The sequence below is a fragment of the Vipera ursinii genome (genome assembly GCF_947247035.1).
Source record: "Vipera ursinii genome assembly, chromosome: 1".
In the NCBI taxonomy this organism is placed as follows: Eukaryota; Metazoa; Chordata; class Lepidosauria; order Squamata; family Viperidae; genus Vipera; species Vipera ursinii.
This window is the reverse complement of record NC_139512.1, coordinates 224,496,394-224,511,629: the sequence shown is the minus strand read 5'-3', so window position 1 is coordinate 224,511,629 and position 15,236 is coordinate 224,496,394. Positions and strand designations below refer to the sequence as shown.

Below are 15,236 nucleotides of genomic sequence, written 5' to 3'. Positions count from 1 at the left end.
GGTCGTCTTATACGCCCAGTCGTCTTATACGCCAGAAAATACGGTAAGTATCTGTATTGCCATTGCTTTCACTGTAGCTACCAGATCGGGAATGTTCTTGCATTCTGTTCCTCTTTTCTTACAATTTTTGAAAATAACTGTAAATTTCATGCAGGTGACAACAGGGTATAACTTGTATCATTTCTTGACTTAGGATTTGACAGGATAATTGAATTTTGTTTACATGTATAGCATTCAATTGCATCAATATCTAGTAGACATTTAACTAGGATCATAAAACAGGTGAATACAATAATTATAGATTATTGGGGTCCCCAGGGGGACAAACATTACTGGAGGTAGCTGACTAGGTAAGAAAACCTCATCCCCGTCTCATCAATCTCTTAGTTCTGGTTTCAGTATAGTTTTAAAATCTGAAGCTGTGTAATTTTCATGTTTTAATTATTTTTAACACTTGTTTCAGGACTTGTAAGCTGCCAGAGTCACCTTATAGGGGAGATGGGCAGCATAAAAGTTTAATGAATGAATGAATGAATGTATGAATGAATGAATGAATGAACATGCTTAACACATCTTAAAAGCTTTCCAAAGCTGTTTAAAATAATCTACAGTTGAAGCCTCCTACCCACCAAGAAAATAATTCTATTGCCTAGGCCCTAATATCAGAAAGCTCTAACTCATGCACATTCCAGCTAGTGGCAGAAAACAATTGGAGGTTGTCTTGAGACATAAAATCTTTTATACACAGTTAATAGAACTCCGAAGTAAATTTTTGAAGGATTATGCACGATGGAGCGATAGAAAAGAAACAGCAATCAACCTGCTGTATTCTTTACTGCTTGAAGTTTCTAAAAACTTGCTGGAAACATAACATAAATTGAGGTAGTTTAATATGATGGCTGGCACATACATGACCATGATGAGATTATTGTGTGGAAGAGCAGAGTAGACCTAATAGAGTTGCTTCAACTGAGTGAAGCTACTCTGGATCACAACTCTTATCTACAATGACCTGGTCTAAAATAAAACTCAGCTCTCAAGCTTTGGAAGAATCTAGTCTTGCTTCTTAAGAAACGACATGTTACTGACCTCATGTGTCCAGTTTCTCAGACATTTCCCCCAATTTAACACCAAAGTTATCAGTGTTGAGCTTCAGGTAGCTCATGGTCTTCTAAGTGCAAATGTCAGCTGGTGGACTCTTGTGGAATACCACAAAGGGAGATCTGGGAGCTAAAAATTAGATGCTCATCATTACTTACAGAGTCCAGTCCTCCAAACTGGGTTGGAACTGTATAAAAGCATGGCCAAAATTCTAGCCAAGCTAGAATCCAAACTAGCCTCCTCAGAAATAACCCTTAATGAACAGTATCAAAATTGGCCAACAGATCTAACAATTACTGAATGGGCCATGTTAGTCAACAGAGAGAACTGTCTCGATACTATGCCCCTATACTAAACTCAAAGTAATATTGATTTTAAAGGAATCCTAAAGTTCCTTTCAATGTTCTACAAGAACACTAGCAAAGACATAATATCCAGGAAATTAATGGCTAAAAAGTTATGACTGTCATATACAAAGAACAACATGGGTGACTCTAAAACCAGGCAACAATCCCATAAATTAAAGGATAAACTTTGCACTTTCAGGTACAACTCAGAAATTAGTCACAGAATTGATTTTCAATGACAAAACAACTAACAATCAGATCCTATTACCGTGTTAGTGTTCTAGCCAGTACTATTCAGCAAACACCAAGGAAGATGGCAAACTCAAGCAATTTTAAGAATTGATACATGACTTGCCTGTAATAGAAGGATGAACTGAGGAAAACGTTGTATGGGCTTCATCATTAAGCCATAAAGAGTGATTCTATCAGGACTAGATTCTTGACATTGCTGTAATGAAAAAAGTGGTTTTTCTTATATTAGCCACTGAGAGTTTCTCAAGAGGAGCATAGATAAAATGTATGTCTCATATTCTGGCCACTAAATGAGAAGAGAGGACTCACTGGAAAAGATCTTGAAGTTAGGAAAGATTGAAGGCAAAAGGAGAAGGGGATGGCAGAGTATAAGATGGTTTGATAGTGTCACTGATGAAACATTAATTTGGGCAAACTCCAGGAGACAGTGGAGGACAGGTGGGCCTGGTGTGCTATGGTCCATGGGGTCATGAAGAGTCTGACACAATTTAGTGACTGAATAACAACAACAAGCATATACACATATACACATGTTCATGGATAATCTTAAAGCTGAGCTAAACACTGGATGTTCGATATTTGTCAAATAATTAGTCTCCCAGATAATCATGTTGCTTTGATAGTCTACAATCACAAAGGAACCAAAATCCAAAATGCACACCTTTAAAAACTCAAGGAACGCAGGTTTTGTAGCACATGTTTTCTTGAGAATCCCCACAGCTGTGCTAAAATTGATTACATACTCACTGTAGGCATCTAGTACCATGGATTTAGAGAACTAAAAGACACAATAAAAATAAATGCACATTATCAGTCAGTTACAATAAAGAACACATATTTCTAAAAAAAGTATTCAAGATATTCAGCTTATAGTCAAAAACTGTAACTTTTATTTAAAAATATTTAGACACATTTTAAGGATCTCTACAAAAGGCTGAATTAGCAAGGTTTTAAGGGACCCGGTGGCTCAGTGGGTTAGGACGCTGAGCTTGTCGATCAGAAGGTTGGCAGTTTGGTGGGTCGAATCCTGAGTGCCGCATAACAGAGTGAGCGCCTGTTACTTGTTCCAGCTTCTGCCAACCTAGCAGTTCGAAAGCACGTAAAAATGCAAATAGAAAAATAGGGACCACTCCGGTGGGAAGGTAACAGCGTTCCGTGCGCCTTTGGCATCTAGTCATGCCGGCCACATGACCATGGAGACGTCCTGGGACAAGCGCGGGCTCTTCGGCTTTGAAATGGAGATGAGCACCGGCCCCTAGAGTTGGAAACAACTAGCACACATGTGCGGGGGAACCTTTACCTTTACCTTTAGCAAGGTTTTACCAAGAAATCTCAGACATGCTATTTCCATAAAATAATATTGTTTCGGCATTTGCCTTTAAGATTATACCTCATAATTTCAGTGTCACTGATACTATGATACTTTGTTAAGAGGATAGCCTGGATAGACTATGACAGCAATAAATCAAGGAATGTCTGATTAAATGCTGTATCATTTAAGTGAGTCCATCCATCTGAGGAAATGAGCTGCAGTTCATAAAGCTTATAATAGGTTAGTCTTAAAACATGATACAATGGGTCCGAGAAATCTAATTCTGAAACTTCTTTTATACCTTTGTCACTTTTAACTACAACATTTGGATAGGAAATGAAAAGGAAGAAGAAATTCAAACAATACATCAGAAGGCAGCACTTCCATATCCTGGCCAAGAAAACAAGATGGATGTGGAGGCTTTAGTTTTAGGATTCACAGTTAGTTTTTCCTACTTGAAAGGTATGCAGTTAAGATTTTTAAAATAATGATAAGCCTAACTTTCTGAACCAATTAGCAATGGAAAAAATATTTTCAAAAGTATACAAATATGTCTGATATTAGAGTGAGGTGGCTTCTTGAGTTTATTTACCTTTCATTTGAAATTGTCATCTACATTATCCAAGACTTAATAATCAGAAAGGTTTAAAAACAATGTAGCTTTTGCTAAGATCTTAAAATTGAATACTTCTTGTTGCTAGGAAACTATTAGCACAAACTCCAAACTGAGTCCATTTAAAAATAAGTTCAGTAAATGTATCAATGCATTATTTCACTGTAGGGATTTTATGGTGTCCTTAATACTGCAAGTATACATGTATAACACTTAGCTAAGTTTAAACTTTTCCAAACCAAGGGATAGTGATTGCAACTGAGGATGACATTGTTAACATATTTAATTTTTTTAGCTGGAGCAGTGGAGTTGTGCAGTGAGCCAGAATGCACAGTTGTGGTTGATTGGCACCAGAGTGCTGGCTCCTCCGTGAGGCAATCTGTGCTGTGATTGGTTGCTATGGCTGTGGAGGGGGAGCACCCTTTTCCCGGTCTTCTGTGTGCCCTGTTTGGTCTGTCACGATGCTCCTGTTGGCCTGATTATCTTGTTTGATGTATATATTGATGTAAAATATATTTATTTATATAAAACTACAAGTTTGTGTCAAGTGTTTTCTGACTCCATTTGGACATTTGCTATACAATTCCCTGACAGACATTTTTTTTTCTTCACAGTATTTATAATTCACCTCAGTTCCAAAGGAAAATAAAATTAAAACCAAAATAGGAACACAATAAGCAAAACATTGCCACCACTTGTCTTTAGGAGTGCAAAGGAATCTGATCTGACTCTGGGACAAAGGTTTTTGTACTTCTTTGGAATTTCACTTGTTCAGCCCATTTATGAATTAAACAGACATTTATGAATTAAACAGACCCCAAAGCTATGATCATTCACATACCGAGGCAACAAAGACATCCCCGATCATTTCAACAGAATCCCACTCCGAGACACGACTTGCCAGGGCCATCTGAAACATTGAATGACACTGAACAATTTCTTTAATTCGGTAGAAGACCATCTTCAGTTTCCTCTCACTCAATAATTTGGGCTCCATCTCGGAAAGAGGTTTTTCATATTGCTGAAATTTTTAAAGAAGGACATCAACTAAATATCAAAAACTATAATCAAATGAATTATTTTCACAACTATAAACAAAAACATCAGCAATAATGAACTACACAAATGAGATTCATTCATCCTCGTATTTTTTTGACTTCAAAATGATAGTTACTTACCTCTAGTATTCTTTTCAGAGCATCCACATAGTTTTTCTCACTATCAACCACAGCGCCTAAAATGTATCTTCGCACTACCTGTTAAAATATAATATTAAATATGGCACAATCAGACACCTAATCTGCCATTCAAGGATACCTTTGCACAAACATTAACTTTATCTCCCTCAAATAGTCTTGTCTGATAAAGCAGAAAAGCTGGTCAGTTATAACTCAGTGAAACCAGAAAGACAATTTTATGAATGAAAAAGCGTTTCCACTATTTCAGAGACTTGTTGCTTATCTTTCAACTTCATGTACAGGTAAGCCTCGACTTACGATCACAATCTGAACCAGAATTTCCATTCTAAGCAAGGCAGTTACTCCCAGTTTTATGACCTTTTTTGTCATAGTTGTTAAGTGAATCACTGCAGCAGATAAGTGACTCATGCGGTTGTTAAGCAAATCTGGCTTTCCCCACTGAGCTTGCTTGTCAGAAGCTGGCTGGGAAAGTCACAAATGATGATCATACGACCCGCGATGCTACAACCATTATAAATTTATGCTGTTTGCTAAGCACCTGAATTTTGATCAGGTCACCATGGAGATTCTACAGGAGGTTGTAACTCCAAGGACTAATCATAAGTGACTTTTTTAATTCCACTGTAACTTTGAATGGTTGCTAAATGAATGGTTGCAATTCAAAGAGTACATGTATACTATTCCTGCTACGAGCATGTATATAGGTAATTTATGGGAAATTACCTATTTTTTTAAAAAAAGAAGAAAACTTCCAGAAAAAAAAAGAAATGGGGAGAAACAAAAAGGTAAGCTCAATTAGGGAAAAAAAAACCAACCAGAAGCTAAAACCATATTTATCTAGCAAATGGACATCTTAAAAAGTATACTATGGAAAGCAGCTAATGTTAAATACTGTATAATAAGGAGTTTAAATATAGAATTGCTTGCAATTTAACAATTTAAAGGTGTACTGTCATTTAAAATGATTTAATGCATGCCTGTCTCACAGTGAAGTGCAATTTTTTAAAACTCCATTTCCACTGTTAAGTACACATTATTTACTTATTCTAACATCCAGCCTTTTTTTAAGTTGTGTCAGTAATAGCAAAAAGAGGTAAGCCATATTATTTAACTTTCCTCCAGTCACTCATACCCAGAATTACTTTTTGGTCTGCACTGCACTGAATAAAAATCTTTTTCCTGGAGTCCCACATTCACAGACAAATAAACCTGCTGCTTTGCTTAATTACACACTATTCTCTCCACAAAGATGGAAACAGATGGAGATATTGTGAATCCAGAACAAGTGCCAGTAGCTATTTTAATCCTATCTGCCAGAGGATGGAGAGCCCCTGTAGGTTTTAAAGTAATCTCAGCTAAAGCCACAAAATGGCAACATGTATTTACATGATTGGAGTTTTTATACTTTTAAATAAAATAAATATATATTTTGCACACAAGACAAACATAATGGGCTGGGGAAGATTCTTCATTCATTGTTTCCGCAACTGTAAATACCAGTAAGTCATGTTTGTTCACTATTTTAATCAAACAACTGCATATAATTTCAGTAAGCAATATAAGATCTATCAAGAAGAGTTAAAAATGTTTTAACAGTTAACAAAAAAAATCTTTGTGAACTAAAAAAAAAGTGTGTAGTAAAATCCAGCAAAATACGTAGGAATGTTGCTGATTTTGCCACTCTGAAGATATAGTAGATGCCTGTAGTGCATCTACAAAATTAGGATTATAGAACAGGAAGAATATCTATATGTATCTGCCAGGATGTGTCTAAACAATAACTGGGTTCATTTACAGGTAGTCCTCAACTTACGACCACAACTGAGCCCAGAATTTATGTTGCTAAGTGAGACAGTTACTTAATAATGGGGAGTTTTGCCCCATTTTATGACTTTTCTTGCCACACTTGTTAAGTGAATCACTGCAGTTGTTAAATTAATAACACAGTTATTAAGTGAATCTGGCTTCCCCGTTGATTTTGTTTGTTAGAAGGTCGCAAAAGGTGATCACATGAACCCGGGATTTTATAACTGTCCTAAGTATGAACCAGTTGTGAATCATGTGACCAAGGGGATGCTGCAATGGTTATAAGTGCTTTTGTAAGTTTGAACGGTCCCTAAATAAGCTGTTGTAAGTCGAGGACTAACTGTATCAGAGGAAACGAAGAATAATCCACAATAATGGCTTAGTATTATTTGTGAAGCAGGTTTATGTGGTCTGTAATAACAGCTGCATTTAACTCAGTTCCATATGAAAAAAGGTAAGATGAGAAGTCTACAAAGAATGGAGACAAGGGATTGATAGCCCTGCTTTCCATTCTTTGGGATCATTTATCAGAATTCTCCAATCACACATTGTTTCAGGACAATCCCTTGCAGCAAATGTCATCTTACTCTATGCTCCTGAAGTCAGTATTCTTATGTTCTCCATGAAACTGGATTAATTCCATTTGTACAGAGGACCTCCAGGTTTATTTATTTTATTTTATTTTATTTTATTAGATTTATATACCGCCCTTTCCCGAAGGACTCAGGGCGGTTTACAGGGCATTTATTCCTATTCTGCTAAAAAAAATTCTTAAAAAACATTGAGGCCTTCCTGAATTCTCAGACCAGCTAAAGAAGGTAGAAATTTCACTTTGAAATCATCCCCCAATAAAAGCCAAGGTGTTTTCTAATGTGCTAAATTGAGCCCAGTTCATACTTCATGGCATGGGGCCGGAGTACCTTGGGGAACATCTGCTGCCGGCATCAAGCTCCCTGCGCCCTGTGCGTTCCCACAGAGAGGGCCTCCTCAGGGTGCCACCGATCAGAGAATGTCGATTGGTGGTCCCCAGGGGGAGATCCTTCTCTGTGGGCGCTCCGGAGCTGTGGAACCAGCTACCGGTAGAGCTCCGGATGGCGCCCGATCTTCGCTCCTTTCGTCGCGATCTCAAGACGTTTTTGTTTGTTCAAGCCGGCCTAGCCTGATGGGGATTGGTGGGGTTTTTATTTTTGTGTTTTAATTTTAACTTGGCGTTTTAGAACTTGATTCCAACTGTTTTAATATGGGCAATTATTTAATCTTGTTTTAACGTTTGTATTTAGTATTTTATTCTGCCCTGTGAACCGCCCTGAGTCCTCAGGGAGAAGGGCGGTATATAAATATTATTAAATTAAATTAAATTAAATTGAATTGTTTAATCTAGCATTTCTTTATCTAGGGAAGGAGCAAAAGACACACAAGTGATTAACTGTGCCACCTGGTGGCAAACAGCAGCATGTTCAGAATTAAATCGTTTTCACCCCCAGAATATATTGACTAGTCTGTTACTAATTACAAGATTGAATTTTAATAAAGATTTGAAGAAAATCACCATCGGGGAAAAGAACATGTCAAAATATAAGTCTACACAGAGCTGAATGGAATTATCACAGAATTTCATGCAATTAAGTTGTATTTTAGCTTCTCTAAGAGATTTATCACATCAGGATTTGTCTCAACAATCAAGACAATTAATTGCATTTGAATTTCAATTTTGTGAGAGACAAATGTACATAAATCAGACATAAGATGCAGCAAAGTGACTTTACTCTTAGAAATTAAGCTATGCATAAAAAAGACTGGGGATTAGACTTCGATAGCATCCAACACACAAACCTGTTGTTGGGATAATCCATCTGGCATGGGAGTCATGATTGCTTCTGTGTGGATGCAATCTACATCAATAAACAGCTCCTCTTCCTCCAGACAGGTAGCTCTGTGTTCTAGAAATAAACCATATTAGAATTCCATCCATATTCGAACCTGGGCTGATTGCATATTAGGCAGTGTTATTTGCCTCTTAAGCCACAAGGTCTCTCTCGCTCTGTTACCTTTTTTTGCAAGGGAAAAAGTATATATATACTCAGTGGCTCAGTAGGTTAGGATGCTGAGCTTGTCGATCAGAAGGTCGGCAGTTTGGCGGGTCGAATCCCGAGTGCCACGTAGCAGAGTGAGCGCCTGTTACTCGTCCCAGCTTCTGCCAACCTAGCAGTTCGAAAGCATGTAAAAATGCAAGTAGAAAAATAGGGACCACTACGGTGGGAAGGTAAAGATAATCAGTCCTAAATGTATTTATTGCTCAAATAATATTTTCATTTGTTCCACCATTATGGAGTAAAAATGTTGAATTCCCACATTCATTGTTCTAAGAAAAATTCAACATACATTTACCAATCGTTTTTATACAGCAGTATTTTTTAAAAAATAATTAATTCTCTAAAGTAGGAAACCTATATACTCTCTCCATGAATCTACAATGCACAGAATGCTGTCGTGCACCAGTGCAGCTCTATGCAGGCAGGGGCTATGTAAACCACATGTTTCTCCTTCGCCAAGCCATTGGTAAATATATAAATGAGAAAGGAGGTTGAATGTACATTGCTGGTTTAGGGATAGCGAGAACATGAAAAGTCTTAAAATTACCGAATTGAAGGTTATTCCGAATGTGATTAACGGTATTACAAAGTGGAAGTAGAGCATGTGGAAGAATAAATGGAATATTTAGCAAGTATTTTAACATTAAGGGGGAGTTAGATGGATCTATAATATATTCATGGAAAAATGTATGCGGGGTTTTCATGTGTGTGTGTTTTTTTAAAGTAGGTATGTTCAGGTTGTTAACTGAGATGCATTGCAACGAAGTAGTGGTTTGACAGGGAAATGGAGCAAAGAACTGCCAATTATACATAAAGAGCAAAATGTATAAGAGGAAAGAACAGGATTTGTGTATCTCGAAATGTTTACTAAAGATGCAGAAATGGGCACGTACATTTTTAGACTTGCAAATGCTACTATACTGTAAATGTAACAGTAGCATGCAGTTCAATGTGAGGAACGTTTCACAAAAGAAGCAAAAATAAGCTCATTTAAAAATATTCTTCTGTTCACCATGTAATATGGAAGGGAGCTTTGAATATATCAGGAGAAAAATAAAAATAAGTTAAGTGCAGAGGGAACAGGATATTTAAAGACCGTGTATCAAGAATACATTACTTTTCTTCTATACATCAGATTATCAGAGACGGCCTGGAGACGTCTCTGCAGTTTTCTTGGCAAAGTTTTTCAAAAGTGGCTTGTTATTGCCTCCATCCTATGGCTGAGAGAAAGTGACTGGCCAAAGGCCACCCACCTGGCTTTGTGCCTAACACGGGACGAGAACTCACAGTCTCCCAGGTTCTAAGCTGATGCCTTAACAACTACACCAAATTGCTTCTTTTCTAAAATATACAGATGCTAAATAAATGTGGACACAACACAAATATGGATGACTAGTATGAAAAAGGTGCACCAAGCTGGTTTGGTCACAGATAGGGACCAAAACAAATATGTGAAGAGAAGAGGAAAGAGAAATCCCCCCCAAAAAACTTGATAGTTGAACATCTTGTCTTTGATGAGATCCTGAGAAGAGAATTTAAAAGAAACGCTGTGAGGGAAGTGGCAACAAACATGATAAGAACAAGCAAGGAAGGACAGAAAGTCTGTCCTGTTTGTAAGGACGGAAAATTTGAGGAGGCAAAGTACATGGTGTTTTTGGAAACTATAATACCACAGGGCTTTTTCCCCCCCCTGTGCCATGCCTTTCCTTTCTTTCCCTTACTATCTCCCTCCGGATAACATTGCTTGCCATGTGTGGCAAGCTGGTGTGCATGTTGTGTGTCTGTGTGTGTCTGTGTGTGCGTGTGCTTGTGTTAAGACCAAAGTATTTCCTCCAAGACATCCATTAATGAAAATTAAGTAGTCAACTATATGTATAACCTTCAGAGTATTTGATTTGAGAAACCACCTCAGGTGAATCACAGAGTTGTCCTAGCATTATTTTCACAACTTCAGTCAAAAACCATAGCATACTCATCCAGAGCAATATGATTTTAAGAGCAAAAGTACCAGAAATAACATTATCATCGCAGTCAAGATCATTAATGCCTTATCCATTTCTGAGAGTGAAACTTCAAACAATTTCAGTTAACTTCTATTATTCTGTTAATAAATTCAATTTAATTGCACACACAAGCGCGCGTGCACGCACGCACGCACACACACACACAGAGTTTTTAATCTTAAACTCACTTCTATTTTTTTTCCTTCAAAAAATAAGTTCAATTAATATTTCCTTACCTGAAAATCTGGATGATATTTCATAAGGCTACCTATGAGCTTATTTAGTTTTCTGAAGTAATGTGGTTTGAAAAATAGTTACACATTTCAATGTTATTTTGCTATAAATGGTTAATTAGTAGTGGATGATCAGTGCATACCTTGACTAATAAAGGACTTAGTTCTGATGAATGACCGACCTTTCTTCACAGCCGCTTTAGTTTTTTCAAGTCCGTCTTTGGTGCCTTCCCTTGCTGCTCTCATGAGATTGTGCATCTGCAAGACAGGGACAAACAGATTCTGCATGTTCAGTGAGTAATCAGAGTAGCATTCAAAGCGTTACAAATGTTATAGCAGATATGACATGACAAGCACTGCTTGTTAAAAGAACAATGTCAGGTTGTGGAGACCAAAGTCAACAATCTATGCTCAAATGATTAACGCCTGGTAATTAATATGCCAGCTTTTTTTAATGTTGTTATCTTCCATATTTATATACACAGAGAGAGAGAATGAAAATTTACACACAGTATTTTCCAGTATTTTACTTCTTTAACAGAATTTAAGGAAACTTACCCCCTTTGCCATTTTTATACCTACCTCTTGCATTTCTCTCTAGACGTAATCTTAATATCAAGATGCCACATCTCCAAGTTAAGTTCAATATACACTCAAAAAGTTCAGAACACTTGACTAAAATGTTTTGAAACACTGCTGCAACTTTTAATGCTTATTTTTATGGAACTTATATCTCACTTAAAGTGGGATGAGCAGAACAAATTAACATTATAGAAACCATCCTACTATTTTTCTTTGATTGCACGAATCTTCATATCCAGAAACTGGGGAAGGGGCCAGCATGAGAATTTCCTTGCATAGCTCACCATGCATATCTGAATTTGGAGAGAAACAGGGACAGTGCTCTCAATTTTCACTTGCATTTGCAGTTTCAATCTCTCTGCTCCTTCATGGAAAATGTTTTCCCCGCTGATCCCATAACAAGCTGAAGTAATGCTGGTATCCCAATTACATGTTGACTATTTAATGCTAAAGGATATTTATACTGAAAAAGAAAAACAGCAACCACATTTATTCAAGCTCCCACAAAAGCTAAAATCTACATGATCTTCCAGAGAGACATCCCATTAGTAATGACGACTCATCTAGGTGAATTAAACTGCAATAGCATAGCCAAAAATCCAGAAAGAAAATTAACTGTATTTTTCATTCCCTAACTATTAAAATAGCAGTCCAAAAAAGCTGGCATAAAACCCGATAAAACTATTTTAAGGTGATAGCAATGCAAACAGCACAGGGTGAATATATGCTAATTTTTTTCATCAGCTGTTTTAACATTGATCTGGTTAGAAAATCAACGATGTTACCTTCAGCTCGTGTTTTTGCTTTAGTTGCTGAATCTCCACTCCTCCCACTGTGTTGGTCATCAGATCTTTCATCTTTTTCTCATAGTGCTCCTTTAAACGCGTTAGGTCATGAGAAAGCTGCAGCACACAAAAAGATACAATCTTAAAATTTACTTTAAAGGGGTTGGGCTGTACGTGCACAAACTGCTGGGGAACAGATAAGAAAAAAAGAATGATAATGTAAAAAAAAAAAGAGGTATATTTTGCTCCTAAAGTTCATATACAAGTAGTCCTTGACTTACGAGCACAACTGAGCCCAAAGTTTCTGTCGCTAAGTGAGTTTTGCCCATTTTATGACATTTCTTGCCACAGCTGATGAGTGAGTCACTGCAGTTGTTAAGTTAGTAACACGGTTGCTAAGTGAATCTGGCTTCCTCGTTGACTCTGCTTGTCAGAAGGTTGCCAAACGGTGATCACATGACACCAGGACACTACAACCGTCATAAATAGGAACCAGTTGCCAAGTGTCCAAGTTTTGATCATGTGACCATGGGGCTGCTGTAAGAAATAGCAGTTGGATGTAACAGGAATGGGATATTTAAGAAATGTATACAGCATATGGTAAAGAGCCAGTTTGGTCTAGTGGTTAAAGCATCCGGCTAGAAATGGGGAGACCAGGAGTTTAAGTCCCACCTTAGCCATGGCAGCCAGCTGAGTGACCTTGGACCAGTTTCTCTCTCTCTCTCAGCCCAACCCATCGCACAGGGTTGTTGTTGTTGTTGTGGGGAAAATTGGACAAGGAAGGAATTATTGTCTGTGTTTGCTGCCCAGAGTTATTTATAAAAATAATAATGGTGGGATGCAAATAAATAAATCAAACTAAACAGTCTTTACTTATGGCCTTAGACCACTTATTAGACGGGCATTATTAAGCAATGCACATATTATCTCTGTTACTTTAATTGGTTCCAATGTGGACCAATTTGGCTATGGTTCTCCTTCGTAAACACGTAGAAGAAAACATCCAGTTAGTGAACAAGCAAGCTCTGCAACGTGGTGCACAGGAAACACTGAATATATAGTTAGCGGCTATAGAGATCTCTGTTAGCCTTTTGCCATGAAAGATAGGGGGGTACTGTATGCTATAGGAAAGGAAATTGTGGATAAGAATCACTTTAGACACTGCTTTCACTACAGAGTTAACGAATGAAAATCACTCAAACTAAAATATACCTTGCTTGACCGCTTTTTATGAAGTTCCAAGAGACAGGTGGATTGGGCTGTCTCATCTGATTTTCATCCTGTGATCATCCTAAAATATTTTAATTAGGTATTCATTGTCACTAGTCTTTAGAATAATGCCTTAATCTCTACTGAAACCATTTTTATGGGTCAAGTTGAATGCTTCTTCTAAGATCCAAGAATCCTGGGGAGGACTCTCTACCATACAGCATAAAAGAAGACATTAATCTCTCTTCTGCAAAGCGCACTTGCTTCCAAAGCAGAATATTGCACCATTCCAACTAACGTTTGTGTGTGTGTGTGTGTGTGTGTGTGTGTGTGTGTGTGTGAGATATGTGTATACACACACATTGAGTCAATCTTGACTTCTGGCCGCTGCCTAGAGAAGTCCCTGCAGTTTTCTTAGCAAGATTTTTAGAAGTGGTTTGCCCACGCCTTCTCCCTGGGGCTCAGAGCGACTGGCCAAAGTCACCCATGGGACTTCATGTGTGCAATAAGACTAGAACTCATAGTCGCCTGGTTTTGAGAAAAGTACCTCTGCTCTAATCGTTCAAGCAACTTGTGTACTTTCCTTTCCGTTTTTCAACTTCATTGAATTAATTTAGGATTCCCAAAGCCATAGAATTAGAGAACTGAAATAAATGTTTTGCGTGATAGAATTATACTTTCATCTTTTTATTAGCGTTTTATACAGTTTATCAGAATTTCCAGGAGGAGTCACAGGAAGAAGACAGTTACTGTCCTTATAGGTCTTATACATGGCAATCAATTTGGTTTTAGTCCTGAAATGACCCAAATCAAATTATGGTTAGGGTTTTACTATGGCACTTTTTAAAAACTATGGAGCACTAACTATTCTTACTAATTAAACCAATTCTATATGTTGTTGTTGTTAGCTGCGAAGTCGTGTCCGAGCCATCGCGACCCTATGGACAACATTCCTCCAGACCTTCCTGTCCTCTACCATCTTCTGGAGTCCATTTAGGCTCATGCCTACTGCTTCAATGACTCCATCCAGCCACCTCATTCTCTGTCGTCCCCTTCTTCTATTGCCCTCAATCTTTCCCAGCATTAGGCTCGTCTCCAGTGAGTCCTTCCTTCTCATTAGGTGGCCAAAGTATTTGAGTTTTAGCTTCAGGATCTGGCCTTCTAAAGAGCAGTCAGGGTTTATCTCCTCTAGGACTGACCGGTTTGATCGCCTTGCAGTCCAAGGGACTCGCAGGAGTCTTCTCCAGCACCATAGTTCAAAGGCTTGAATTCTTTGGCGCTCAGCCTTTCTTATGGTCCAACTTTCACAGCCATACATTGCAACTGGGAAGGCCATAGCCTTGACTATATGCACTTTTGTTGAGAGGGTGATGTCTCTGCTTTTTAGTGTGCTGTCTAGATTTGCCAACCAGGGACAGGAGTTTAGTTCACTTCTAATTTATAGTACAAGTGAATGAAGTTCACTTGTACTATAAGGGTGTGAAGCTAGAACATTACTTACATTTGAGGGTTTATCTGGTTGTTACAGAGAGTTATAAAGGAATGGATTAAACATTGTATTAAATATTAGAATTCATAAGATAACAGTATCAGGCTCAGCCCAAGAATGACATATAGATAGAGCAACCCAGCCAAAGTTATTTCCTCACATTAATAGACAGAATCTTGCCAGACTAAACTCTTACTACTCTCAGTCTAATA

The 15,236-nt window shown here is 37.7% G+C and overlaps 1 protein-coding gene across 1 annotated transcript in view; it reads right to left on the bottom strand.

Moving 5' to 3' along the window:
* The window catches only part of ARHGEF10 (Rho guanine nucleotide exchange factor 10), a gene marked incomplete at its 5' end in the record, with an annotated part of 99,254 nt that overhangs the window by 66,182 nt on the left and 17,836 nt on the right, over nt 1-15,236 (bottom strand). The window contains 7 exons of the mRNA XM_083350007.1: nt 1,804-1,896; nt 2,362-2,478; nt 4,467-4,646; nt 4,804-4,877; nt 8,460-8,570; nt 11,103-11,241; nt 12,327-12,443. Coding sequence (XP_083206133.1) covers nt 1,804-1,896; nt 2,362-2,478; nt 4,467-4,646; nt 4,804-4,877; nt 8,460-8,570; nt 11,103-11,241; nt 12,327-12,443 — 831 coding nt within the window. The remainder of the gene's footprint in view (nt 1-1,803; nt 1,897-2,361; nt 2,479-4,466; nt 4,647-4,803; nt 4,878-8,459; nt 8,571-11,102; nt 11,242-12,326; nt 12,444-15,236) is intronic.